Source organism: Oryx dammah, unplaced genomic scaffold (assembly GCF_014754425.2).
Source record: "Oryx dammah isolate SB20612 unplaced genomic scaffold, SCBI_Odam_1.1 HiC_scaffold_15, whole genome shotgun sequence".
Taxonomy (NCBI): Eukaryota; Metazoa; Chordata; class Mammalia; order Artiodactyla; family Bovidae; genus Oryx; species Oryx dammah.
In genome coordinates this window covers 42,843,193-42,870,468 of record NW_024070199.1, presented here as the reverse complement: position 1 = coordinate 42,870,468, position 27,276 = coordinate 42,843,193, and the positions used below count along the sequence as shown (strand labels likewise).

The following is a 27,276-nucleotide window of genomic DNA, read 5'->3' as shown; positions in this document are numbered from 1 at the left end:
TTGGGGGACATTCTACAAAACTTCTGACAGTGCTCCTTGGAAGTGTCAAGGTCATGAAATAAGGAAAAATTGAGGCAGGGCCACAGGCCAGCAGAGGCCGGGGAATTTAGTTTATAGCACTGTACCAATGTCTGTTCTCAGTTTTGACAAATGCACTGTGGTGATGTAAGGTAACATTTTAGGTTGAGGGTATATAGGATTCTGCACTGTCTTAAAATAAAAGTTTTGATAGGACTTCCCTGGTGGTGCAGTGAATAAGAATCCACCTGCCAATACAGGGGACAAGGGTTCGATCCCTGGTCTGGGAAGATTCCACGTGCCTCGGAGCAACTAAGCCCGTGTGCCACAACTACTGAGCCTGTGTACCTAAAACCCAAGCTCTGAAACAAAAGAAGCCACCACGATGAGAAGCCTGTGCACCACAACGAAGAATAGCCCCTGCTCGCCTCAACCAGAGAAAATCTGAGTGCAGCAACAAAGGCCCAGCTCAGCCAAATAAAAAAAAAATTACTTTTATTAAAATGTTGATAAACAACAAGGTCTTACTGTATAGCACAGGGAACTATATTCAATATCCTGTGATAAAGCATAACAGAAAAGAATATGAAAAAGAATCTATATATATGTATAAAAATCACTTCGCTTTACAGCAGTAACACAATATTGTAATCAGCTATACTTCAATTAAAAATTTTGTGTTTTTTTAAGGTCACCTTGGCAACAAAATATAAAACACCTGAGGATAAAATTAACAAGAGGTGTGCATTATTTTATAAAGAAAATTTTTAAACTCTACTGCTGCTGCTAAGTCGCTTCAGTCGTGTCCGACTGTGTGCGACCCCATAGACGGCAAGCCCACCAGGCTCCCCTGTCCCTGGGATTCTCCAGGCAAGAGCATTGGAGTGGGTTGCCATTTCCTTCTCCAATGCGTGAAAGTGAAGACGCTCAGTTGGTTCCGACTCTTAGCGACCCCATGGACTGCAGTCTACAGACTCCTCCGTCCATAGGATTTTCCAGGCGAGAGTACTGGAGTGGAAAACTCTACTAAAAGACATTAAAAACAGACTTGAGCAAATAAAAGAGGCCAATCTTTCTTGGCTAGGAAGAGACAACATCATAAAAATGTCAATTCTCCAAAAATAATCTATACTTTGAACGTAATCCCAGTAAAAATACAAACAGGATTTAAAAAAAACTAAACAAGCTAATTCTGGAATTCAGTCGGAAAAATAAATAAACAAAAATATCAAGAATATTTCTTTTTCTTTCTTCTTATCTTTCTTGGCTGTGCTGGGTCTTCATTGTAGTGCCCAGGCTTTGTCTAGCTTTGGCAAGGTGCCTTGTCACATGCAGGATCTTAGTTCCTCAGCCAAGGATCAAACCCAGGTCCCCTGAGTTGACAAGGCAGATTCTTAACCACTGGACCACCAGGAAGTCCCAAGAATATTTCTGCTAAAGAAGAGAAGTCAGGAGGTAGTGTTCCTGCCAATGATTGATAAATGGAGTATAACCTATAAACATTTTGAATCACTATGTTGTACACTTGAAACTAACATAATGATATAAATCAACTATATCTCAAAAAACCACATATGGCATAGCCACAATAATGAAAATACAGTGGTGTTGGCACATTAGTAGACAGGTCAACGGACATATCAGAAAGCTTAAAAGCACACTCAGCTACATGTGAGAATTTAGTATGTAATATAAAGGGCATTTAATATTAGTAGGGTAAAATTGGGTGATTCACCAAACAGTGCTGGAACCCAACTGGAAAAGCATTTAGATTGGATCCTGTGATGGCCAGTTTCATGAATCAACTTGGCTTGGCTATCTTCCTGTTATTCAAGCAAACACTAACCCAGGTGTTGGCTGGGAAGATATTTTGTAGATGTGATTAGCATCCACAACAAACTGACTTTAAGTAAAGGAGATTAGGGCTCAGTGGTAAAGAATCCGCCTGCAATGCAGGAGAAGCAGGGGACGCCAGTTCCATCCCTGGGTCTGGAAGATCCCCTGGAGGAGGAAATGGCAACCCACTCCAGTAGTGGAAAAAATCCTGTGGACAAAGGACCCTGGTGGTCACAAAGAGTCAGACATGACTGAGCAACTGAACAGAACTGAACTGATCCAGTTAGTGGAAAGTCTTTAAGAACAGAACAAAGGGACTTTTCTGGTGGTCCAAGGCTAAGACTCTTCAACCCCAATGCAGGGGGCCCAGGTTTGATACCTTGTCAGGGAACTAGATCCCACCTGCCGTAACTAAAAGTCCGCATGCCACTTCTAAGACCCAGCACAGCCAAAAAAAAAAAAAAAGAACTGAAAGTTTCCCTGAGGAAGAAGTTCCTCCTATGAACTGCAGTGTTAGCTTCTGCTGGAGACTTCGATCCTGCCCTCCCTGATGGTCTGCTCTAACGGACTTACTATTTATCTAGCCAGGCCCCACAATTGTATAAGCCAGTTCTTTGCAATCAATTTATTAATCGGCTCTGTTTCTCTAATGGACCCTTGACTCATACAGAACCATACTTTATGCTTTATACCAGGATAAGTTCTGGATGATCAAAAATATCAATCTAAAACATCAAACTGTAAATGTCATGAGAAAATATGGGAGAATATTGAAAACTATTCTTAGAGTTCAGTTCAGTTCAGTTGCTCAGTTGTGTCCAACTCTTCGTGACCCCATGGACTGTAGCATGCCAGGCTTCCCTGTTCATCTTCATCCTTAGAGTGGGGAGAGTTTTTCTAAGTATGTTACAAAACTTAGGAGGAATAAAATAAAAGACTGATAAATTCAATTACATAACAAGTAAAAATATCTATTTGGAAAACCCACCATCTTGGGAATTTCCTGACAGTCCAGCAGTTAAGACTCTGAGCTGTAACTGCTAAGGGCACAGGTTCAGTTCCTGGTCAGGGAACTAAGATCTCACAAGCTGCTCTAGGAGGCAAATACAAACAAAAACAAACCACTATCATAAATCAAATGACAAATAACAAACTGGGACAATATTCACAACCTTGTGACAGACAACAGGTTAATTTCCTGCTAGTCATCATTAACAACAATACCAACCCAATAGAAAAAAGGGCAAAGAACATAAAGAAACAGCTCTCAGGGGGGAAAAAAGACCTTTAAATATATTAGCTCAAAGCATATGAAACTGACAATCCTGCCTGCTTTTGAGCTATAAAAATGGCAAGTTTATGTGATTAAATCCATAAAAAATACTAAACCACAAGAAGAAGATCAATGCCAATTAAAATCATATTAAGATACCATTTTTCACCTACAGTTTCTTTAAAACTGATAACATCCTGCCAACCAGAGTGGATGTAACAGGCACCAACATACAGTTGGCAGAAAAGTGTAAACTGGAAAGATTGCTCTGAAGGGTAATTTTGCAGCATCTATTAAAATTATAAGTGTATGTATCCTCAAAAGTAATTCTACTTCCAAGAATTCAATCTACAAATATGCTTTCAAAGGTTGTTCAGTGACACATTATTTAAACAGCAGAAGGTTGGAAACAATCACATCTGAATGTACACAGGAGAAGACTACTTAAAAATGGGTATTTGGTGTACAGTGAACAACTCTGCAGTTTTTGTGTTTTGTTTTTTTTCAAGGTTAAGGAGTCAGACAATATGATTCCAAGAAAACTGCTCCTGACATTGCACAAATAAAATCCTGGGGGAAATATAAAAGCATCTTTTTAAATGTGTTTATTTTTGGCCATGCTGGGTCTTTGTTTCTCAGTGGGCTTTTCTCTAGTTGTGTTGAGCGGGGCCTACTCTAGCTGCGGTGCTGGGCTTCTCATTGCAGTAGCTTCTCTTGTATAGGCTCTAGGGCACCCACCCGGGCGTCAGTAATTATGGCATGTGGGCTCAGTAGTTGCCGCTCCTGGGCTCCAGAGCACAGGCTCAATAGTTGTGGCTCATGGGCTTGGTCGCACTGTAGCACTTGGGGTCTTCCTGGATTAGAGATGGAACCTGAGTCTCCTGCATTGACAGGAGGATTCTTTACCACTGAGCTACCAGGAAAGCTCTAGAAACATCTTTTTGATGAATGGTTAAGCAATAGGAAAAGTAAGAAAAAAAGCTTATTTTTAAACTTTTTGGTTATAAAAAGTTTCAAACCTACAGAAAGATAGACAGGATAGCACAAAGAATATCCAGATACCCACAGTCTAGGTACAATTGTTGGTATTTTGCTACATTAAGACATTTATGCAGTAAAATAATATAAATATGTAATAAACTGTAATAAAGTCATGTCCGACTCTTTGTGATCCCATGGACTGCAGCCCGCCAGGTGTCTCTGTCCAGGCAACAATACTGGAGTGGGTTGCCATTCCCTTCTCCAAGGGATCTTCCCAACCCAGGGACCAAATCTAGATTTCTAACACTGCAGGCAGATTCCTTACTGTCTGAGCCACCTGATGGGACTAGATGCCTTGACCTTAGTTTTTTTAATATTGAGTTTTAAGCCGGCTTTTTCACTCTCCTCCTTCACCCTCATCAGGAAGCTCTTTAGTTCCTCTTCAATTTCTGCCATTAGAGTGGTATCATCCACGAATCTGAGGTTGTTGATATTTCTCCTGGCAATCTTGATTCTAGCTTGTAACTCATCTGGCCCACCTTTTAGCATGAGAGCTCTATGTATAAGTTAAATAAACAGGGTGACAATAAACAGCCTTGTCATACTCCTTTCTCAATCCTGAACCATCAGAAGTATGACAAGACTGTTTATTGTCACCCTGTTTATTTAACTTCTATGCTGAGCACATCATGTGAAAAGCCAAGCCGGATGAGTTATAAGTTAGAATCAAGATTGCCAGAGAAATATTAACAACCTCAGATGTATGGATGATAGCACTCTAATGGCAGAAATTGAAGAGGAACTAAAGAGCCTCTTGGTGAGGGTGAAGGAGGAGAGTGAAAAGCCAGCTCAAAATTCAATATTAAAAAACTAAAATCATGGCATCTGGTTCCATCTCTTCATGACAAATAGAAGAGGAAAAGGTAGAAGCAGTGACAGATTTCATATTCTTGGGCTCTGAAATCAGTGTGGATGGTGACTGTAGCCATGAAATTAGAAGACAATTGCTTCTTGGCAGGAAAGCTATGATTAACCTAGACAGTGTGTTAAAAAGCAAAGATGTCACTTTGCTGATAAAGGTCTGTATAGTCAAGGCTAGTCATGTATGAATGTGAGAGCTGGACAATAAAGAAGGCAGAGTGCTGAAGAATTGATGCTTTTGAACTGTTATGCTGGAGAAGACTCTTGAGAGTCCCTTGGGAAGACACTTGATCAAACCAGTCAGTGTTAAAGGAAATCAACCCTGAATGCTCTCTGGAAGGACTGATGCTAAAGCTGAAGCTCCAATACTTTGGCCATCTGATGCGAAGAGCCGTCTACTTGGAAAAGACCCTGACACTGGGAAAGACTGAGGGCAGGAGGAGAAGGGAGCCACAGAGGATGAGATGGTTGGATGGCATCACCAACTCAATGGACATGAGTGAGCAAATTTTGGAAAAGACAGAGGATCCTGGCGGGCCACAGTCCATGGGATCACACAAGAGTCGGACATGACTGGGTGACTGAACACCAAGCAATGTATATATTACTTATAAAAAATAAATGAAATAATGCCCTTTGCAACAACATGGATGGACCTAGAGACTATCATACTAAGTGAAGCAAGTCAGACAGAGAAAGACAGATATCATGATATCACTTATATGCAGAATCTAAACCAATGATACAAATGAACTCATCTACAAAACAAATCGACTGCTTTGTAAATAGAAAACAAACTTAAGGCTGCCAAATGACAGAGCAGGGGAGGGATAAATTAGGAGTTTGAGATTAACAGATATATATTCCCATACATAAAAAAAATAAACCACAAGGACCTCCTGTATAGCACAGGGAACTATATTTAATATTTTTTGATAAGCTATAATGGAAAAGATTTTGAAAAAAATATATATAGCTGTACTTCTGAAACTAACACAACACTGACAATCATCTATAATTTTAAAAAGAGGGCATTTGGTCCAACAGAACTGAGAACAAGGGCCTCAGAAAATCAGCTCTCCACTAGGGGCAGTTTTGCCCCAGGGCGCAGTTGGCGATATGGAAGACATTGATTATCATGCCTGGGAGAAGGTGCCACTGGCATCTAGTGAGTGTGGTCTCCGATAATGCTAAACATCCTCCAATGAACAGGACAGCTCCCACAACTACCCAGCCAAATATCTATAGCACTGAGGCTGAGAAACCCTGACCTATAGAAACTCGTGCACAAGTGCCCAGAAGACGTATGCAGTGCGTACAATACCACTCAGAGCCGTTGCTTAAACTAGCATAGAACTGGAAACAAGTCAAATGTGCGTGACATTTATCCACCAAGATAAACACCATGCTGCAGAATACTACACATCAGCGAACAGTGAGAGAACAACAGCCAAATGTATCATCATGAATGGATCTCAAAAACGTGTTGATTTTTTAAAAAGCAAATTGTGGAGTGTTTCGGTGTCCTGCAGCTTGGCCGGAAGTGTTGGCAGTTCAGCTTTTGGGAGACCAACTCCAGACGGATAAAAAAGGTTGAACAGTCTGCCTCCCATACTGAAAATTTCAAGCTTTGGACAGAACTGAACAGTGTGAACAAGTCTGGTGATGAAGCTCGGACTAAATTCTTAAAAGAATCTTAGTTTCACAGTCCCTTGTCCCATATAAATATATGAAGCACCAAAACTGGAGCCCAGGTCTGAACAGGTTATATAACAGCAAGAACTATAATTTAATCACATCATATCATATTACACTATGGAACATTCTATATTTGCCTGTTGATATGTAACATAATTGTGTTTATATGAAGTTCAAAACAAAGCTGAACAAAAATTAGTTTTGGATGGATGCCTCCAAAAGACTGTTAAAATTCAAAGCAACTGCAGTGACCTTTCAATAGCTTATTTGAACACCTTCCTCCTCTGTGTCCTATGTCAGGAGGAAATGATCCTTAGAAGGACAGTATTGACTCCTAGGGCATTTGAGGGCTTTTTTTTTTTTTTTTTTTGGTAGTCACAGGATGGTAATCAGTGGGTGAGGACAGGGATAATATTGAATAGTTATCTCCAAATGCACAAGACAGTCCCACACGAGGAAAACTTGCCTGTATCCTGCACAACTTGTAACTAACATCCTGGGCATTCATGTGGGTGAAAAAACACTTTTTATAGAAATTAGCTCAAAATAAATCTTAGATCAAAATGTAAAACACAAAGAGATAAAACATCTAGCTGAAAGTGTTTACCTACAACACCAAAAGAATGATCCATGAAAGAAAAAAATCAATAAGATGGACTGCATTATAATGAAAACCTCTGCTATGTGAAAGAAATTGCTGAAAGAATGAAGAGACAAGCCACAGAATGAGAGAGAATATTTGCAAGACATGTATCTGATAAAGGACTTATATCCAAAACACACCAAGAGCTCTCAAAACTCAACAATAAGAAAACAAACAACGCAACTCAGAACTGGGCCAAAGATCTGAACAAAGACCTCACCAAAGAAGGTCTACAGCTGGCAAATAAACATGTGAAAAGACAGTTATCATAACACATCATTAAGGAAGTGCAAGTTAAAACAATGAGAAACTACTACCTACCTACTGGAATGGCTACAACCTAAAACAAAGACAATATTAAATGCTGGCAAGGCTGTGGAGCAACAGGAATGCTCATTCATTGCTGACAGGAATACAAAATAGTATAGGCACTTGCAGGACAGTCTAGCAGTTTCTTACAATACTAAACATAACTATACCACATGACCCAACAATTGTGCTCCTGGGTGTTTACCCAGCTGAACTGAAAACTTATGGCCACACAGAACCTGAATGTGTGGCCATAAGAAACTTTATATGTGATCACCAAACACTGGAAGCAACCAATAGGTGAATAGAGAAACAAACTGGGAAAATCCAGAAGATGGAATAGTATTCAATGACAAAAAGAAATGAGCTATTAAGGCACAAAAGGACATGAGAAATCTCTAATGCATATTGCTACATGGAAGAAGATAGTCTGAAAAAACTATATACTATGTGATTTTAACTATATAGCATTTCAGAAAAGGCAAAACTATACTCACAGTAGAGATCAGTGGTTGCCAGGGGTTTGGGGGATGGAGGGGAGGGGTAAATATAAAGCACAGGGGTCTTTTAGGTCTGCAAAACTATTCTACATGAAACTGTAACGGTGGACACATGACACTATGCCCTTGCCAAAACCCATGGACTGAACAACACAGAGTGAATCTTAATGTGAACTACAGACTAGCTATATTAATATTAGTTCATCAGTTGTAACAAAGGTACCACACTAATACAAGATGTTAGTAATAGCAGAAATGGGGAATGAAATGCGAAAGTGAGTATGTGGAACTCTCTGTCCTATTGCTCAACTCTTCTGTGAATCTAAAACCGTACTAAAAATAAAACCTATTACTTAGTTTTAAAAATCATGTTTATAATTTTCTCTGCCTAGACTAACCACATTTTACATATGGATGCAATGTATTATTGGTAAGGTTCAAATATACACAGCACTTTTGGTAACACAGCTACTCTTTACGTAGAGGAGCAGCTGCACGTGGCTTTGTTTGGAACTTTGCCAAGACTTGGTCACCATTTCAGTAAATCACATCACCAAGAGCAAACTAGCAGTCTCGAAGTGGCTGGTTTGCCCACACTGTATGTACATTATAAAAACAGTAGCTATATAAAGAGGTGCCAGCATCAGATTGCTTCACTGTGCCTGCGCATTAACATATTCAAACATGTGTTCTTCCTTATCCGGGGTAGTACAATCAGGTATTTTATTGGCATTGATTTTTGTGTGTTTAGATAGGCTTTATGATAGGTGAATTTCATTGCAGGATAGTAACAGAATGCATATTAGGAGGATGACTGGACTTTCCTGGTGGTATAATGGATAAGAATCTGCCTGCCCATGCAGGGGACATGGGTTTGATCCCCGGTCCAGGAAGATCCCACATGCCTCTGGGCAACTAAGCCCAAGGATGGGCCACAGCTACTGAGTCTATGTTCTAGAGCCACAACTACCGAAGCCTACAGCTTGTGCTCCACAGCAAGAGAAGCCACCGTAATGAGAAGCCCGAGCACGACAACTGGCGAAAACTCATGCATAGCAACAAAGACCCAGTGTAGCCAAAAATAAATATGTAAATAAAATTTTTAAAAAAAAAGAATGACTGAGTCTGACTGCACGGAGAACTCCTCCTTTAAAATGAAATCCACACTCCTTACTCAGCACTCGGTTATAACTAGACCTGCTGTTGCAGAGGCTCTGTCCCCTCCTCCTGCCGTGCCTGCCAAAGGCATCTATTTGTATGTCCCTGAACGTGTTGGCATTCTCATGTCCATGACCTTGGTACGGGCTGTTCTCTTGGAGAAATGCCCTCATCGTCTTAGCTTACTGCCTCACAAATGCAGTGTTTCTCAAACCTCAGTTCTTCATGTCTTTCCATGGAAACCTGTCTCAGCTGTGCCCCCAAATGCAGCCCCAAACGGGGCTTCATTTTCTATAAATTGTCTATAAATGATTCATTTTTCATAAGTAAATTTATGTTAATTTATATTAAATGTATAAATGAATTCATCTTCAAGGAAAAGTATCTATTATAATAAATAGGAAACCAGCATAAGTAGCCCTAAAAATAAAGTAACTATAAAAACACAGAATGAAAGTTTTAATAAAATTTGTTAATCTCTATTTAGGTAAAATTGTCAGCAAAAGCTCTGAGGTCAGTTCTGTGTGTGTGTGTGTGTGAGAGAGAGAGAGATTACCTAAATAGAGATTAACAAGTGTTAAAACGTTGGCACCACAATTGAGACTTTCCTCTTTGTCATATTCTAAAAGGTTGAAAGCGAATTGAAGACACAGTAACTTTCTCAGTCACTGTAATTTAAAGCTGACTCTGTTCTCCGCTGTGCGCCCCAAAGTCCCGGCGATTCCCCAGGCACCCACTGCAGGAGAAGAGTTCATCTGTCTGTCTTCCAGATCTGCCCGCGGGCTCTGCCAGCTCCGACACCTGGCCCTCCCCTCTGCCTCCCAGGGGGGACCCAGCTCAGTGCAGCCAGCCAGGACCGCCGGCGACAGACGGTCTCTCTGGCTTCCCCCGGGGCTGGCCGCGCTCGGGTTACCACCCAGGGGTCTTGCACGTTAGCGAGCGCTAGCACCGCCACGGCACCACCTCCGTCTTGCCGGAGCCTGGAGAACTTCGCGCCAGGTTAGCTCCACAGCACTCCGTCGGGCAGGGGGCCGGGGCGGGGCGGACACCCCTACTACCTCCCCCCACCCGCCCGCACGGGTCGGGGCCGGGCGCCCGCAGATTCGGGGGAATCTTCCCGGATCACAGCCTCTCGGGGGGCACGGGGAGCGGTGGAGTCCGGGGACCAGGAGGTCAGACTCCAGGTGGGCTGGAGTCTGGAGTCCCTGGTCCTCGGGGGCCGGGAGGGGTGGGGCTCCCCACTGTCCCCGCCCCGGGGGCGGAGCCGAGGTCCGAGCCTGCGGTACTTGAGACCAGGCGAAACTGGCGTGGGGCTTCCTGCCTAGCTTCCGCCTTCCACTGCCCGGCCTCGGACCGTGGAAGACCCGACCCCGCTTCCCGTGTCCACCACCGGCCAGACCCAGCCTCCCGGGTCCCCGGCTTGGCCCACGGGCCCCGGGGCGGGTGCAGGTGCGGCGCCCGCCTCTTTCTCCCACCCCGGCTCATCCTGCCCGGCGGCCATGGCGCGAGGAGACGCCCCGCGGGACAGGCAAGTTGGGGACCATGTACGGTGCGGCGTATGGGGGCCGTGGGCAGCGCAGTGCCGCTCCCTTTGGGCTCTCTAAAGCGCAAAGAAGACTAATTGGAACTACAATTCCCGTCAGTCCCCTGCCTCGGGTGCCTGAGCCTGGGTGATGGGGGTTGTAGTCCGCTCTCCGAGCGGCGTGGGGGGAGGGTGCTGGTCTGGGAGGCGGAGGGGCCGCCAGAGAGGGAAGTCCTCCGAGTGACCTTCTGTCTGATCCTCACAGCTACCACCTGGTCGGGATCAGCTTCTTTATCCTCGGGCTGGGCACTCTCCTCCCCTGGAACTTCTTCATCACAGCCATCCCGGTGAGACTCGTGGCTGGAGTGATAGATCCAAGGCCACAACCACCAGCCGTCCCTCCAGCGGCCTTTCCCCACCACGCTGCCTGTGAGAGTCAGTCTCTCGGTCGGTCCAACTCTTTGCGACCGCAATGGACTGGAGCCGCACCGGGCTCCTCTGTCCATGGGATTTCCTAGGGAATTCTCATTGTGTCCCCTTTGTCGGCTGAAACAGAGGGCCGCAGAGAGGAGAGGACCCTCTCTCGTGGCTAGGATCCACAAGCTTTCAGGAATGCCCAGATCCTAGCACAAGGCCACCAGGTCAGGAGATCCTGTGGAGCCAGTGAGGAGCTACCCACCCAACTCCCCTTTGGCATTATTCCTGGGCTGGTCACTCCAAAAGTGGTTATCCAAGCCTTTGATTTTCTTTGAAATAGCATGAATTACATTCATTCATCCAATGTACACCTAGAGTTCCTGGCATTGGGGTTATAGGAGGAACTATAGCTGAGGAAGATTGCATCCTCACCGAGCTTACATTATTTCAAGGGAAGGCAGGAATCCGGGGCTAGTGTTCTCTTTGGTACGGGGTTATTCTTGTATATTAACAGCAACAATTTCCAGATGCCTCTTCAGTGCCTAGCTCTGTGCTGGGCCCTGGAAACCCAAAGATGAACCAGCCCCTGGTCTTGAGAGCAAGATAGGTGCCAAGGAAATGTTGGTAATGTAACATGACATGTGCCATCCCAAGCCTGGAGCAGAGTCCAGTGGGTCCCCAGGGGAGAGAGCAATTCTTTCTGATTAATAATAAGGTGATCTGTAACTTGGGAGAAGGGTAGGTAAAATATTTGTGTTGGGAATGTGAGTGGTCAGAGAGGGGAGGGCATTTCAAACAGAGCCAGCAGCCTAGTGAAGGCAACGAGAGGCAGAGAGTGCCAACCTGTACAGAGAAAGGGCCAGAGCTTGGGGTGCCTGGAGCTTAGCAGGATGGAATGAGAAATGGGCCACAAAACAGAAACTAGTTCGGAAAGGCCCCAAATGCTGTTCCATAACCTTAGGGCTTTGCCCTGCAGGCCACAAGGAGCCATGGGTGGGGAGAGGGGCAGTTAAGCAGAGTTGTGGCAGGATGTCCCCACTCCAGTGCTCTTGCCTGGAAAATCCCATGGATGGAGGAGCCTGGTGGGCTGCAGTCCATGGGGTCGCTTACAGCTGGACATGACTGTTGGACATGACTGAGCGACTTCACTTTCACTTTTCACTTTCATGCATTGGAGAAGGAAATGGCAACCCACTCCAGTGTTCTTGCCTGGAGAATCCCAGGGACGGAGGAGCCTGGTGGGCTGCCGTCTATGGGGTCACACAGAGTCGGACACGATTGAAGTGACTTAGCAGCAGCAGCAGCAGCAGTAGCAGGATGTGTGTTCCAGAGAGAAAGCAGTTGGTCAGCATCTGATCCAGAGCCTGGCTTACAGTCGGAGCTCCATAAATACCCAGGAATCTAGAAATTGCTGCAGGAGTGGGGGTGGGGGCCGCGACCAAGGCACGGGAGAGGAGGGGTGATCCAGAGATGGAGCACGGCCCAAGTTGGGGGCTCCTGGGCTTGGGCTCAGTCTCAGACTTCAGTTCAATTCCGTGCACGTTCATCAAGCTCCGACTACGTGCCAGGTACTGGGGACAGCGCAAGGACAGAGACAGTCCCGCAGAAGTTAACGGAGCGATCCCGGGTGTGGGAGGAGGCAGAGGAAGAAGGCTGGGGGGTTCCCGAGGGTAGGTAGGTTGTGGGGTAACCCTGTACCCTACCCCCTGGCCTCCTGACAGTACTTCCAAGGGCGGCTGGCGGGGGCCAACAGCACCGCCGAGACCCTGGGCACCAACCACACGAGCCCCGCAGATACCTTCAACTTCAACAACTGGGTGACGCTGCTGTCGCAGCTGCCGCTGCTGCTCTTCACACTCCTCAACTCCTTCCTGTACCAGTGGTGAGAGCCCCGCCCCGGGGCTCAGTCCCAGGCCCGCCCCCTGGGTCCCGCCCCCTTTGCTGAGGCAGCTCCATCTGGGCACTGGGCGGTGGGGGGCGCGGGGCGGGGCGGCGAGGGGGAAGCCCTCCCATCCTCCCTCCCCTCCCTCTGGGTCCTTCCCCGGCCCCCACTGTCCAGCGCTGGGATGAAACTCTTCGCCCTCCTCCCCTCACCTGGCCCGAGCCCAGCGATGCCCACTCTGCCCCTCCCGCTTCCAAACAGCATCCCTGAGATGGTGCGGATTCTGGGCAGCCTGCTGGTCATCCTGCTCCTCTTTACCCTGACGGCGGTGTTGGTCAAGGTGGACATGAGCCCCGGGCTCTTCTTCTCCATCACCATGGCCTCCGTCTGGTTCATCAACTGTGAGCACCTCCGCCCCTCCCCTGCCCCACCAGGGCTTCAGCCGAGCCTCTTGTAACTGAAAGGGCCCAAGGTATCGAAGGGAAGACAGAAGAAACATCACCCATATCCCCGAGGAGAAACCGAGGCTCAGAGGAGAAGAGAAGTCACTCGTCCCAGGCCCCGCAGTGACCTGAGAGCAGGTCTTCTGGCCCCCAGCCCCTCACTCCCAGGGCTGCACCCCGGAAGAGGGATGCCTGTGGGGTGTTACACCAGAGTGTCCAGCCTAGTCCAGAGTCCCCTGTGCACCCAGCTGACACCCTCTCCAGGGAGCCCTTGGGGCCTACCTAGCTGAGCAGCTGCCCCCAATCCTGTCCTTCCACAGCCTTCGGTGCAATTCTGCAAGGCAGCCTCTTCGGACAACTGGGCACCATGCCTTCCAAGTACAGCACCCTCTTCCTCAGTGGCCAGGGCCTGGCCGGGATCTTCGCTGCCCTTGCCATGCTCATATCCATGGCCAGTGAGTAGATTTGGGTGGCAGTCTGGGATTCTGGGGAGCAGAGCGTGTGCTAAGGATGAGATTTTGGGGCTGTGGTCGAGACAGAGGTGATGGGGTGATGGGGGAGCTGGGGATTGGGTGTGGGGCTCTTGAGTCCTACCATGAGAGAATGATGGGTGAGGACTGGGTTAACTTGGGGCCCAGGGCAGGATTCCTGAGGCCAGCCCTGGCCTGTGGCAGTGGTTGAGGTTGAGGCAAGGGGAGACAGGTGTGGGATTCAGAAAGACTTGGGCCTGAACTCCGGTTCCACTGTTCTCTAGCCAGGGGCATTGGATAAGGCACTTACCTGTGTTTGCTTCCCAACCTGAATGATTCTTACAGCTCCATACTCAGATTGTAAGAAGCATGCATTTATAATGAGCACATAGTAAGTGCTCAACAAAAATGACAGAGTGAGAGATGCGAAGGGCCAGGCTAGGGCCCCCTGCACAAGGGTCCTGAGTGTCAGTGGGAAGAATGGAAGAGGCTGGGAGGTGAATCTGAGATGTGTGTACTGCGAAGTAGGACAAGCTCCCTGCGGGAGCTGGTGGACAGTCACCTCCCTTCTGCAGCTGAAGTCTCTGCACAGGTGGTGTGGATGCCCAGACGTCCGCCCTGGGGTACTTCATCACGCCCTGTGTGGGCACCGTCATGTCCATCGTGTGCTACCTGAGCCTGCCCCACCTGGTGAGCCTGGTATTGGGCTCGAGGCCCACTTTGGAGCATCACAGATACCTCCCTGAGTCTGAGGCCCTGAGAGAAGCCAAAGGAGGCAGAGGGGCCCAGTCCTGATCCCCAAAGGAGTCAGCCACTGGGGGACCCCAGCCTCTAAGTCAGCAGGGTGGGGAGGGATCCAGGCACCTCAGCCCAAGCCAGGCAGGGACAACGCTTTCCTTCTGCAGAAGTTTGCCCGCTACTATCTGGCCAAGAAACCATCGAAGGCGCAAGGTCAGGAGCTGGAGACCAAAGCTGAGCTTCTCCAGTCTGGTGAGCCCGGGACCCTGCCGGGGAAGTGGAAGAGCCAGGGGAGGCTGGAGCCATCTCCACAGGGAAGCATTTCACCTCTGTCCCCAACTAGACCCCTCATCTCTAGGAGCCTCAAGTGAGCAGAGGCAGACGATCTTGAAGGGAAGTCACTGGGATTGAAGTCATCCCTTCAATTGCCCTTTGGGCCTCAGTTTCCTCCTCCATAAAATGGGGAGGCAGCAGAGCTTCAGGCCTGCAGGTCCTAGATCCAGGTGTATCTGAGTTTAAATCCTAGCTTCAAGACATCCAAGCTGTGTGACCTCAGTCCAGTCACATAACCCCTCTGAGCCTCAGGGGTTTTTTTGTTTTTGTTTTTTATAAAGCAGTGGTGGTGTAATAATCCCTCTAAGGTGTTTAACTGTGCCTGGTACATGTAGAAAGTGAAGTCGCTCAACCGTGTCCGACTCTTTGCGACCCCCCTGGACTGTAGCCCACCAGGCTGCTCTGTCCATGGGATTCTCCAGGCAAGAATACTGGAGTGGGTTGCCATTTCCTTCTCCAGGGGATCTTCCCGACCCAGGGATCGAACCCAGGTCTTCCGCATTGCAGGCAGACACTTTAACCTCTGAGCCGCCAAGGAAGCATGTATGTACTTAATAAACAGTGAAGGTGAAAGTGTTAGTTGCTCAGTCGTGTCTGACTCTTTGCAACACCATGGACTGTAGCCCACCAGGCTCCTCTGTCCATGGATTCTCCAGGCAAGAATACTGGAGAGGGTTGCCATTAGGGAAGACCCAGGGGATCTTCCTGACCCAGGGATTGAACCTGGGTCTCCTGCATTGCAGGCAGTTCTTTACCAACTGAGCCACCAGGGAAGCCTAATAAATAGTAGGTTGGCATATTTCCATTAATTCTCTTGGCCTGCACCAGGGCTGGTGGAGGGTCACTTGTTTTAACTGCTTGGAATCTCCCCTCCTCCGGCCTGGTTGTCACAGGCATGACCCTGCCCTCTCCTCTTGCCCCAGATGAGAAGAATGGGATTCCCAACAGCCCCCAGAGGGCAGCCCTGACTCTGGATCTTGACCTTGAGAAGGAGACAGAGGTGGAACCAGAGGAACCCCAGAAGCCAGAAAAACCTTCAGTTTTCATTGTCCTCCGGAAGGTTTGGCTTGGATACAACGCCCAACCCTCATCCCTGGGGAAGAGAGAGCTGCTCTCTCCAGCCTACCCCAGAGACTCTTAGAATGGACTAAGACCTTAGTACTCAGCTTGTCCACCCCGAGGTGACAGGGTCATGGTGGGTCAGGGACACGCTGGGCCAGGCTCCAGCGTCCCGCTCCCGGGGCCAAGGCTTGGGTGGAGGGGTTGTGGCCACATGTTGGGCTCCGAGTCTGGCCGCCCCCTCACACCCCTTCCTCTGGCTCCCAGATCTGGCTGACGGCACTGTGCCTCGTGTTGGTCTTCACAGTCACCCTGTCCGTCTTCCCGGCCATCACAGCCATGGTGACCAGCTCCACCGGTCCTGGGAAGTGGAGTGAGTAGTGGGAAGCGGCAGAGGACAGGGCAATGGGGGTGGAGGGGAGGGAGGGGAGCGGGCAGCCTGGACCAGGGTGAGCCCCTCTGTCCCTGACCCAGGTCAGTTCTTCAACCCCATCTGCTGCTTCCTCCTCTTCAACGTCATGGACTGTCTGGGACGGAGCCTAACCTCTTACTTCCTGTGGGTGAGCACGTCTACTGGGGTGATTGGATGTTTGGAGAAGCGGTCAAGGATCAGAGAGCGTGAAAAAGCGCAGAAGGGTGACTTCCCAACACTGACTGGCCCTGGTCTGGGTTTGGTAATGGAACAGCCAATTAGCACAGAGCACCAGCCCCTGGAGGCATGCAAGCCAGGGCTTGGACTAAATTCTCCGAAAGCAGAAGCCATGTCCAGTTGACCTCTGTCTCCAGCATCCAGCTGAGGGCCCAGCCCCTGGTACGTGGAGAGTGTTTACACAGAGGTTCCTGCACCATGTGAGAGGTCAGGCAGGATTCCTAGCATTTGGATTGTTTTTCGCCACGATGCTGCTTCTTTCAATGAAATCTTCCAAGGACACACAACAAATATAGTAGATCAAAGAGGAGCTGCTCTGATCGGGTCTGGGTCCCCAGTTTCCAATCCCATCAGCCCCAAAGGGTTCTTTGGAACCCCCAGGGGTGCTCAGTGCAACCACCTTTGAAAACCGGAGACGTTCTTCTAGTTCTGCCACTGAAAGAGCACAGACTGGCTCTCAGGAGAGGCAGAGGCTGGGTGCTTATGGGCGGGGTGGCCTTGGCCCTGCCCCTCGCTCTCCAGAGGTCCCCATGCTGGGTCCTCCCTGGCTCACGTGGGGTAGGTCGGGGGAAGTGATAGTGGAATCTCTCGAGGGCGGCCCAGAGCAGAGGCGCTGCTCCTGGGGACCGCCCTCACCCCCGCCTTCCGCTGCAGCCTGACGAGGACAGCCGGCTGCTGCCCCTGCTGGTCTGCCTGCGCGTCCTGTTTGTGCCGCTCTTCATGCTGTGCCACGTGCCCGAGAGGTCCCGACTGCCCATCCTCTTCCCCCAGGACGCCTACTTCATCACCTTCATGCTGCTGTTCGCTGTCTCAAATGGTTACCTGGTGTCCCTCACCATGTGCCTGGCGCCCAGGTCCAGGGGATGGGAAGGCCAGGGGAGGGCTTGGGAGCAGGCAGGTGGGCTCACTCTTGAAGAGGGACAGCCGCCAAGAGTTCGGCTTCTGGCCAGCCCGGCCCGAGCTGTTTCTCCAGGCCTCACTGGTGCCCTGCCGTCAGGCCAGGCCCTCACTGATGAACTGGCCCCAGGCCAGGAGCTGAGGAGCAGGGGACTCAGCTGGGAGGTTCCTACCTAGTCAGGCAGCCCAGGCCGATTCTGGGGCCTCGGCTCTGGTCCTCAGTTTCCCCCTCTGGGAGCAAGCAGGTTGCACTGTCATTCCTTAGGGCCCAGCTATTCTCCCACATTCTCAGTTGCAGGGGACCCAAGGTTGAGGTCACAAGCAGAGTTCCTGGGCTGCTCACCCTGGGGACAAGGGAGCGTAGAGAGGATAGGAAGACCAGGTAGGGGACACTTTGCCAAGAAGGAAGGCAGGGGCATCTGGACCCCAGGGGCGTGAGAGACATCCGTGTCCAGTGGCCCCATTTTACAGATCAGGAAACTGGAGTCCAGAGGGAAGGGCCTCATTACAGTGGCCCAGAAGTTGGGCCAGCCCAGACTAGAAATCTTCTGTCCTGTTGTTAGAGGGGCAGAGGGCAGGGGGCTGGGTCCAGGGTGGGCCCCACATTTTTCTCAGAGGTCCTCTCCTGTGTGTTCCAGGCAGGTGCTGCCACAGGAGAGGGAGGTGACCGGCACCCTCATGACCTTCTTCCTGGCGCTGGGGCTCTCTTGTGGCGCCTCCCTTTCCTTCCTCTTCAAGGCGCTGCTCTGAAGCGCTCCGTCAAGGGCTCTCCCAGCGTGTCTCTTCAGAGCTGAGGCCCAGCACTGGGGGAATGACGGGCCAGGCTCAAGCCTCCACCGGGCCGGGTGGGCGGGGGCCCTGTGGCCTGAGGGCTCCAGCAAGAGGTGGGCACAGCTCTCCTTCCAGGGCTGGCGGCCACCGGGAGTGCTGCTAGGAAGAATTCACCGCCTGCCATTCCAGCCCTCACCCAGGAGTGGAGCTGACGCACTGTCTGGATGCACATAAAACCTCACTGAAAGGGTGATCATCAGGGAAAAGAGGGCCGAGGACCATGGCCCATCCTCACCGTCAGGACTGCGTTCGTTAATCTCTACAAACCCACTGGCGAGTCGCCAGGACTCAGAGGCCACAGGTGGAGTCTTGCCAACCGTGTGGCTGGTGTGGACGCGGCCTCAGAGTCCGTGTGGGGCTGGGGGCCAGTCCAGGGCAGGACCTCCTCTTCTCTCCAGGCCTCAGCGACCCCTTGGTCGGGTCTCTCGAACTTCAAGAACAGAGGAATCCAGGGAGATTGAGGGGACGGGGGAGAATGAGTTAGGGATCTGAGGGATTTCAAAGGACCCTCCAGGCCTCAAACAATGTCTACGTCGCCAGTGCTCACTGTGTCCCCTCCCCGGAGCCCAGTTGGGCCCGGGTCCCGGAACTGCAGTTAGCCTGCAGGCATGAGCTGCATTTTACAGTCTGCAAAACTCTTCCGACCTTGCCCTTTCACTGAAGCCACATTGAGGCCCTTGGAGGGAGGCTGGCAGGGACTGTGCCCCTCTCTGTACAGGTGAGGAAACCCAGTCCCGAGGTAATGACCAGTTCTTGGCAGAGCCAGAACCCAGTCCCCACCTCCCTGTAGGTGCTCTTCTTCCTGCCTGCTTCCCCTTTCCTCCAGGGGTTCAAGGCAAGAGCCCTGAAGACTACACGTTTTTTTGCTTGTGTTTCCCTCAGACCCTGCTCCTGTGTCTAATAACAACCGTCTTCATTTGTACAATGATCTCACTGAATCTTTATTTCCAAAGCGCTTTCAGTTCTGTTTACTTTGATGAGCTGGGTGAGGTGGGGATGATTGTACCCATTGGACAGATGGGATGACCGAGGCCCTGAGAAGGGAAGGGATTTGTGGGCATCCCTGGGCTGGGCCTTCCTGGCCACATGATGGCCAAGGGGTACTGGCTTGCAAGGAGCCCTGTGCTCCCAGACAGACTGCCTGGTTGCATGGATCACTATGATTCTCTCCCCGCACCAGCATCCTCTGCCTCCCCAGGCTCCTGCCTTCTCAGAAATGGAGCCTCAGAGATACAGTCAGCCAGTTCTATAGAGGGATAGAGGAAAAGCCTGCTTGGCCACACATCTGTGCCACCCTGCCCAGGGCAGGGAAGAGCAGAGTGTTTGAGATTACCAGCACAGACCTTTCTGCCCATTTGCCCTCCTGCCTCCCATGGCCACTCAATGAACAACTGTTATATACCAGGTGATGAGTCAGTGCCAGGCCCTGCTCAGAAGCCAGAGGCTGTTTTGCAACCAAAGAGGAAAGTGAGGCAAGATATGACCTTGGGGACCTCCCCAGTGGTCCAGTGGTTAAGAGTCTACCTTGCGATACAGGGGATGCTGGTTTGAATCCTGGTCGGGGAGCTAAGATCCCACATGCCCAAAGGCAACTAAGCTCATGCTACAGCTAGAGAGCCTGAGTGTCACAGTGAAAGATCTGGCATACCGCAATGAAGATCCAGAGCAGCCACACACACACACAAAAGACAGGATCTTGGGAACCGAAATAAAGACACAGGCCAACTCCAAGTGAGGATTCATTCCTTCGACCATTAGTCACTGTGCCAGGTTCTGGGTGGTCTGACGGCCCTGAAACAAAGGAGCTATGACCCTGCTCCTAAGGCCATGGGAAATAGAATGTAACATGTGATAGGGCTTGTGAGGACCCTGCAGAATGTGTAATATGAGATGCTAGAGGAGGGGGCCATTGATCTTACTGGAAAGTTCAGGCAGGCATCCCTGAGGTGGTGTCCTCTGAACTGGGCATTGAGGGATGAATATGAGTTTGCTGGGCTGAGTTGGGGGTGGGGGAGCAACCCAGGCAGATGTACCAGAAAATGCAAAGCATGGATGGATATGGAATATTCAGGGAACAGTGGGGACTTCTGGTAGCAGGGCAGGGGGTGTGGGGAGTCCTAGGGTGTGAGAGAGGGGGAGGGGAGAGGATAAGGCTGGGGCAGTGGGCTGCAGACAAATGCTGAAGGGCCTTAGGGGTGAGGCCTAACTAGGGAATTAGAGAGAGGAGGAGACATAAAGGAGAAGAGGCGGCTCCCTCTACAGAAGCCATTTGACTTGGTGATTTAATTGCATGTCCCCTGACCCAGAGTCCTGGGTTTGAAGTCAGGCTCTTTCCCAGCATGGGGAATAGGGATTCCTGAAGACTGGAGTCCTGGAGAAAGCGCTGGAGTACAGGTTGACATTTTCTAAATGGTAGCTGTAGTCCTGGGAATATTTTGTACAGACCACTAAGCCTAACTGTACCCTTTGGCTGGGACTGGTGGGAGCAGGACCCCAATACTTCCTAGGCCCCCTTCTCTTCTTCACCTTCAGGGACTATTGTCTGTTGTACTCAAAAGCTCCCTAGACCTGCCAAACCCAGCCATCCCCAGGAACCCAGTCGTGCTGGTCCATGGCCACCTGGTGCAATCCCAGGTGGGGCTGAGCAGTGGAGGATCGGTCCAGAAAGAGAACACCCACCCCTCAGGTGCCCTTATGATATCACAACCTGGAATTCCTTCTGCCGGTCCTCCTCCCCAGTATACTCAGCCCAACTTTCTCGTCAGATCAGGATGCAGCTGGGTTTAAGGTTAGAGACAAATACTTGAAAATTTTTAAAAAATAAAATAAAAGGGTACTTCTCTGGTGGCCCAGTGGCTAAGACTCTGCGCCCCCAATGCAGGGGACCTGGGTTTGATCCCTGGTCAAGGAACTAGATCCCACATGCTGCAACTAAATGCCTGTGTGCCACAACTAGGACCCAGGGCAGTCAAATAAATAATAAAACCTACTTTTAAAAAAAGAAACAAATACTTGGGCTGAGGGGCTACCCTTGCTGGTTCCTCTGCTGATGCCCAGCACTACCCCCCTACCCAGCCACTGCCACCTCCCCAGCCTGACACAGCTCTGCCAACAGGCCTGGTTTCCCTTAGAAGCAGCCAGTGTCCACGAGCAAACAGTTGGAGAGGGCTCTAAGTAGCGGGCACTGAGACAGGCTCATGGAAGGACGCAAACATTGGAAGGCCAGTCTTTATCCTCAAGCTGCTCACCTTTTCATGAGATGGACACTTCCTGGTTTTGTAAATGGATTTGGCTCTCCAATTAAAAGTCAGAGATTGGACTTTTAATGTGAAAAGCATTGGCCGGTGGTTGAGAATCAGCCGGCCATTGAAGGGGACACAGGTTAGATCCCTGGCCTAGGAAGATTCCACTTGCCATGGGGCAACTAAGCCCGTGGGCCACAACTACTGAACCCCGAGCACCCAGAGGCTGTGCTCGGCAACAAGAGAAGCCACTACAATGAGAAGCCTGAGTAAACTAGAGAAAAGCCCACAAAGCCAGAAATAAATCAATTTTATTAAAAAGGAGTCAGAGATTGCCAGAACGGATTTTTTAATGATTCAACTACATGCTGTCTACCACTTTAGAGTCAAAAACACAAATAGATTGAAAGTGAAAGGATGGAAAAAAGGTATTGTGTGCAAACGTAAACAAACGAAGGTTCAGGTGGATATGCTAATATCAGAAAAACAAAAAGACTAATTCAAAAATCATTCAAGAGATAAAGAAGGATGTTATATATTTATAAAAGAGTAAGTCCACCAAGAAGATATAATAATTATATACATACCTAAAAACGAAGTCCTAAAAAATATGCAGCAAAAAATGACAAAATTGAAGGAGAAATAGACATTTATACAATAATAGAGACTTCAAGATTCCACTTTCAATAAAGGATAGAACAACTAGAGAGAAGATCAACAAGGAAAACAGAGGACTTGAGCACACATGAACCAAATAGGCCAAAGAGACCTATACACACAACCCTTGACCTAAAAACAGCAGAATATACCTTCTTCCCAAGTGCACATGGAACATTCCCCAGGAGAGATCATATATTAGGCCACAAAACAAAGCTGCAATAACTTTTAAAAGAGTAAAATCACACAAAGCATCTTTTCCACTCACAGTGGAACGAAACTAGAAACCAATAATAGGAAAACTGGAAACTTCACAAATACGTGGAAATTAAACAACATTCCCCTAAACAACTAATTGGTTAAAAAAGAAATCAAAAGATAAGTTAGAAAATGCTTTGAGACAAATGGAAATGGAAACAACACACTAAATTTTATGGGATGCAGCAAGAGCCAGGCTGAGAGGAAACTTAGAGGTCTCAATGCCCAGATTAAAAAGAAGAAGGAGCTCAGGCAAATTAAATCCAGAACTAACAGAAGGAAGGAGATGCTAAAGATTAGAGAGGAGATGAACAAAATGGGGATAGAAAAACAACAGAGAAAAATCAATGAACCCAAATGTTGGTTCTTCGAAACAACCAATAAAATTGACACACTTTTGAGTTGTTTAAGAAAAAAAGAGAGCTTAAAATTACTAAAATCACAAATGAAAGGGGTCATTACTATTGGTTGTACAAAAATAAAAAGCTTTATAAGAGAATCCTATCACTCCAGCTCCAGGCGCCAGCGCGGGGGCCCAGGCCGCCCGGTTCCAGTCCAGCAGCTGCGGCGGCGGCGGCAGCAGCAGCAGCAGCAGCAGGGCGGCCGCTAGCGGGGAGGCCCCGCGCTTCTCTCAGCCCCTCCCCCGCGCGGTGCTTGGAGACGAGGCCCGCCGCCCGGCCCAGGACCCACGGGGGGCTAGGGTGGCCTCGGGCTCCGGCCCGGGGGCTAGGGTGGCCTCGGGCTCCGGCCGGCCGGCCTCCCATCCCCGCCTCCGGCCGCCCGAGGAGGGCTGCGCGCGGCCCGCGGGCCTCGTCGCCCGCGCGGATCGCCGCGGCCCGGCCGTCCCGTCCCGGGAAGTGGCCCTCCTGACCGCCATGGCTCACTCCCTGGTGCAGTCGGGCCTGCCCGGCATGCAGAACCTAAAAGCAGATCCAGAAGAGCTTTTTACCAAACTGGAGAAAATCGGGAAGGGCTCCTTCGGCGAGGTGTTCAAAGGCATTGACAATCGGACTCAGAAAGTGGTCGCCATAAAAATCATTGACCTGGAGGAGGCAGAAGATGAGATCGAGGACACTCAGCAGGAAATCACAGTGCTGAGTCAGTGCGACAGTCCCTACGTAAGCAAATATTATGGATCCTACCTAAAGGACACTAAATTGTGGATAATAATGGAATATCTTGGCGGGGGCTCTGCACTGGACCTTTTAGAACCTGGCCCTTTAGATGAAACCCAGATCGCTACTATATTAAGAGAAATACTGAAAGGACTTGATTATTTGCATTCGGAGAAGAAAATTCACAGAGATATTAAAGCTGCCAACGTCCTGTTCTCTGAACACGGGGAGGTGAAGCTGGCGGACTTTGGAGTGGCGGGCCAGCTGACAGACACCCAGATAAAGAGAAACACCTTTGTGGGCACCCCTTTCTGGATGGTGCCCGAAGTCATCAAGCAGTCAGCCTACGACTCAAAGGCAGACATCTGGTCTTTGGGCATCACGGCCATCGAGCTTGCCAAGGGGGAGCCGCCGCATTCCGAGCTGCATCCCATGAAGGTCCTATTCCTTATCCCAAAGAACAACCTCCCGACCCTGGAAGGGAACTACAGCAAACCCCTCAAGGAGTTCGTGGAGGCCTGTTTGAACAAGGAGCCGAGGTTTAGACTCACCGCTAAGCAGTTACTGAAGCACAAGTTCATAATCCGCAATGCTAACAAAACCTCCTACTTGACCGAGCTTATCGACAGGTACAAGAGGTAGAAGGCCGAGCAGAGCCACGAAGACTCCAGCTCGGAAGACTCAGACACGGAGACGGACACAGACGGCCAGGCTTCCGGAGGCAGCGACTCGGGGGAGTGGATCTTCACGATCCGGGAGAAGGATCCAAAGAGTCTGGAGAACGGAGCTCTCCAGCCGTCGGATCTGGAAACAAGATGAAAGACATCCCAAAGAGGCCTTTCTCTCAGTGTTTATCTACAATTATTTCTCCGCTCTTTGCAGAGCTGAAGGAGAAGAGCCAGGCGTGCGGAGGAAACCTGGGTTCCATCGAGGAGCTGCGCGGGGCCATCTACCTGGCGGAGGAGGCCTGCCCCAGCATCTCGGACACCATGGTGGCCCAGCTGGTGCAGCGGCTGCAGAGATATTCTCTAAGTGGTGGAGGAACTTCATCCCATTGAAATCCCTTTGGCATTTGGGGTTTTGTTTTTCCTTTTATTTTTTTCCTTCTTCACCCTCTTCCTTTTCAAAACTCAACGAGAGCCTTTGCTGATTCCGCTGAAGAGGCGCACCATCGGGGGGCCGTTCCTGCCACAGGGTCGCCTGTCCAGGGCCCCACAGCTGTTCGCTGCTGGCCTGGGGCCTGATGGACTCCGGATGGGGTGGGGGAAGGCCAGCTCCTCCAAGCGATTATTTTATTATTCTCGTTTTTAATTTTAACCGTAGTGCACATATCAAGGAAAGTGTCTTTGAAAACAAAAATAAACCCTGAAATGTAAAAAAAAAAGAGAGAATCCTATGAACACTTGTATGCCAACAAATGAGAAACCTAGATGAAATGGACAAATTCTTAGAAATATACAAACTATCAAAAGTGACTCAAGAAGAAATAGAAAATCTGGATGTATCTATATCAAGGGATGAGACTGAATCAGCAATCAAAAACCTCTCAGGAAATTCCAGACCAGCTGACTTCACACGCAAATTCTACCAATCATTTAAAGAATTAATACCAACCCTCAAACTCTTCCAAAAAATACAAGAGGAGAATACTTCCTAACTCTTTGTATGTGACCAGCATTACCCTGATGCCAAAGCTAAATAAAGATATCACAAGAAAAGAAAACTGCAAACCAAAATCTCTTATAAATATAGGTGTAAAATTCCTCACAAAACACTAGTAGACTGAACCCAGCAACACAGGAAAGAATTATACACCATGACCAAGTGGGATTTATTCTAGAATGAAGGTGGTTCATTGGAATGAACCTAACTTTGGACCTGGAATGTTAGGTCCATGAATCAAGGTAAATTGGAAGTAGTCAACCAAAAAATGGCAAGAGTGAACATCAACATTTTAGGAATCAGTGAATTAAAATGGACTGGAATGGGCGAATTTAACTCAGAAGACCACTATATCTACTACTGTGGGCAAGAATCCCTTAGAAGAAATGGAGTGCCCGCATAGTCAACAAGAGTCCAAAACGCAGTACTTGGGTGCAGTCTCAAAAATGACAGAATGATCTCTGTTCGTTTCCATGGCAAGCCATTCAATATCACAGTAATCTATGCCCCGATCAGCAATACTGAAGAAGCTGAACTTGAATGGTTCTATGAAGACCTACAAGACCTTTTAGAACTAACACCCAAAAGATGTCCTTTTCATTATAGGGGACTGGAATGCAAAAGTAGGAAGTCAAGAGATACCTAGAGTAACAGGCAAATTTGGCCTTGGAGTACAGAATGAAGTAGGGCAAAGGTTAATAGAGTTCTGCCAAGAGAACGCACTGGTCACAGCAAACACCCACTTCCAACAACAAAAGAGAAGGCTCTACACATGGACATCACCAGATGGTTAATACCAAAATCAGATTGTTTGTATTCTTTGCAGCCAAAGATGGAGAAGCTCTATACAGTCAGCAAAAAACAAGACCAGGAGTTGACTGTGGCTCAGATCATGAACTCCCTATTGCAAAATTCAAACTTAAACTGAAAAAAGTAGGGAAAATGACTAGACCATTCAGGCATGACCTAAATCAAATCCCTTATGATTATACAGTGGAAGTAACCAATAGATTCAAGGGATTAGATCTGATAGAGTGCCTGAGGAACTATGGACAGAGGTTCGTGACATTGTACAGGAGGCAGTGAGCAAGACCATCCCCAAGAAAAAGAAATGGAAAAAGGCAAAACAGTTGTCTGAGGAGGTCTTACAAATAGCTGAGAAAAGAAGGGAAGCTACAGGCAAAGAAGAAAAGGAAAAATAAACCCATCTAAATGCAGAGTTCCAAAGAATAGCAAGGAGAAATAAGAAAGCCTTCCTCAGTGCTTGCTTCAGCAACACATATACTAAAATTGGAATGATACAGAGAAGATTAGCATGACCCCTGAGCAAGGATGACACGCAAATTCGTGAAATGTTCCATTCAAGTTGATGTATGGCAAAAACCACCACATATTGTAAAGTAATTAGCCTCCAATTAAAATAAATTAATTAATTTTTTAAAAAAAGAAAAAAGAAAGCCTTTCCTCAGCGATCAATGCAAAGAAACAGAGGAAAACAATAGAATGGGAAAGACTAGAGATCTCCTCAAGAAAATTAGAGATACCAAGGGAACCTTTCATGCAAAGGCTCAATAAAGGACAGAAAAGGCATGGATCTAACAGAAACAGAAGATATTAAGAAGAGGTGGCAAGAATACACAGAACTACACAAAAAAGATCTTAATGACCCAGATAAACACAATGGTGTGATCACTGGCCTAGAGCCAGACATCCTGGAATGCGAAGTCAAGTGGGCCTTAGGAAGCATCACTATGAACAAAGCTA

General features: G+C 48.7%; 2 protein-coding genes and 1 non-coding gene across 4 annotated transcripts; all 3 read left to right on the top strand.

Annotated features, from left to right (window-relative positions):
* Positions 1–10,172: 10,172 nt before the first annotated feature.
* Positions 10,173–19,152, top strand: SLC29A2 (solute carrier family 29 member 2). 2 transcript variants are annotated; one of them, XM_040256368.1, is made up of 13 exons: positions 10,196–10,336; positions 10,663–10,865; positions 11,125–11,206; positions 12,998–13,158; positions 13,420–13,559; positions 13,922–14,056; positions 14,664–14,761; positions 14,977–15,061; positions 16,066–16,202; positions 16,469–16,574; positions 16,676–16,761; positions 17,505–17,704; positions 18,386–19,152. In XM_040256368.1, exons 2-13 carry the CDS (start codon positions 10,837–10,839, stop codon positions 18,495–18,497), a joined length of 1,371 nt encoding a protein of 456 aa, XP_040112302.1. In that variant the 5' UTR covers positions 10,196–10,336; positions 10,663–10,836; the 3' UTR covers positions 18,498–19,152. The 2 variants fall into 2 exon arrangements, with proteins under 2 accessions (XP_040112301.1, XP_040112302.1); XM_040256367.1 differs by having other exon boundaries at positions 10,173–10,865.
* A 4,354-nt stretch (positions 19,153–23,506) lies between these two features.
* LOC120874735 (serine/threonine-protein kinase 24-like) lies at positions 23,507–25,228 on the top strand. The gene is given in 2 exon segments (XM_040256366.1): positions 23,507–24,651; positions 24,654–25,228. Coding segments are annotated over 2 exon segments (1,296 nt in total). The 5' UTR covers positions 23,507–23,610; the 3' UTR covers positions 24,909–25,228.
* A 1,544-nt stretch (positions 25,229–26,772) lies between these two features.
* On the top strand, positions 26,773–26,879 carry LOC120874903. The gene has a single exon (XR_005723744.1). It is a non-coding gene; the product is annotated as a U6 spliceosomal RNA (small nuclear RNA).
* The last annotated feature ends 397 nt before the right edge of the window (positions 26,880–27,276 follow it).

Coding starts and splice junctions, on each gene's coding strand:
- SLC29A2 (XM_040256367.1), top strand. CDS start 10,837: ATGGCGCGAGGAGACGCCCCGCGGGACAG. Junction 16,575..16,675: donor CACCGGTCCTGGGAAGTGGA/GTGAGTAGTGGG, acceptor TCCCTGACCCAG/GTCAGTTCTTCAACCCCATC. Junction 16,762..17,504: donor TAACCTCTTACTTCCTGTGG/GTGAGCACGTCT, acceptor CTTCCGCTGCAG/CCTGACGAGGACAGCCGGCT.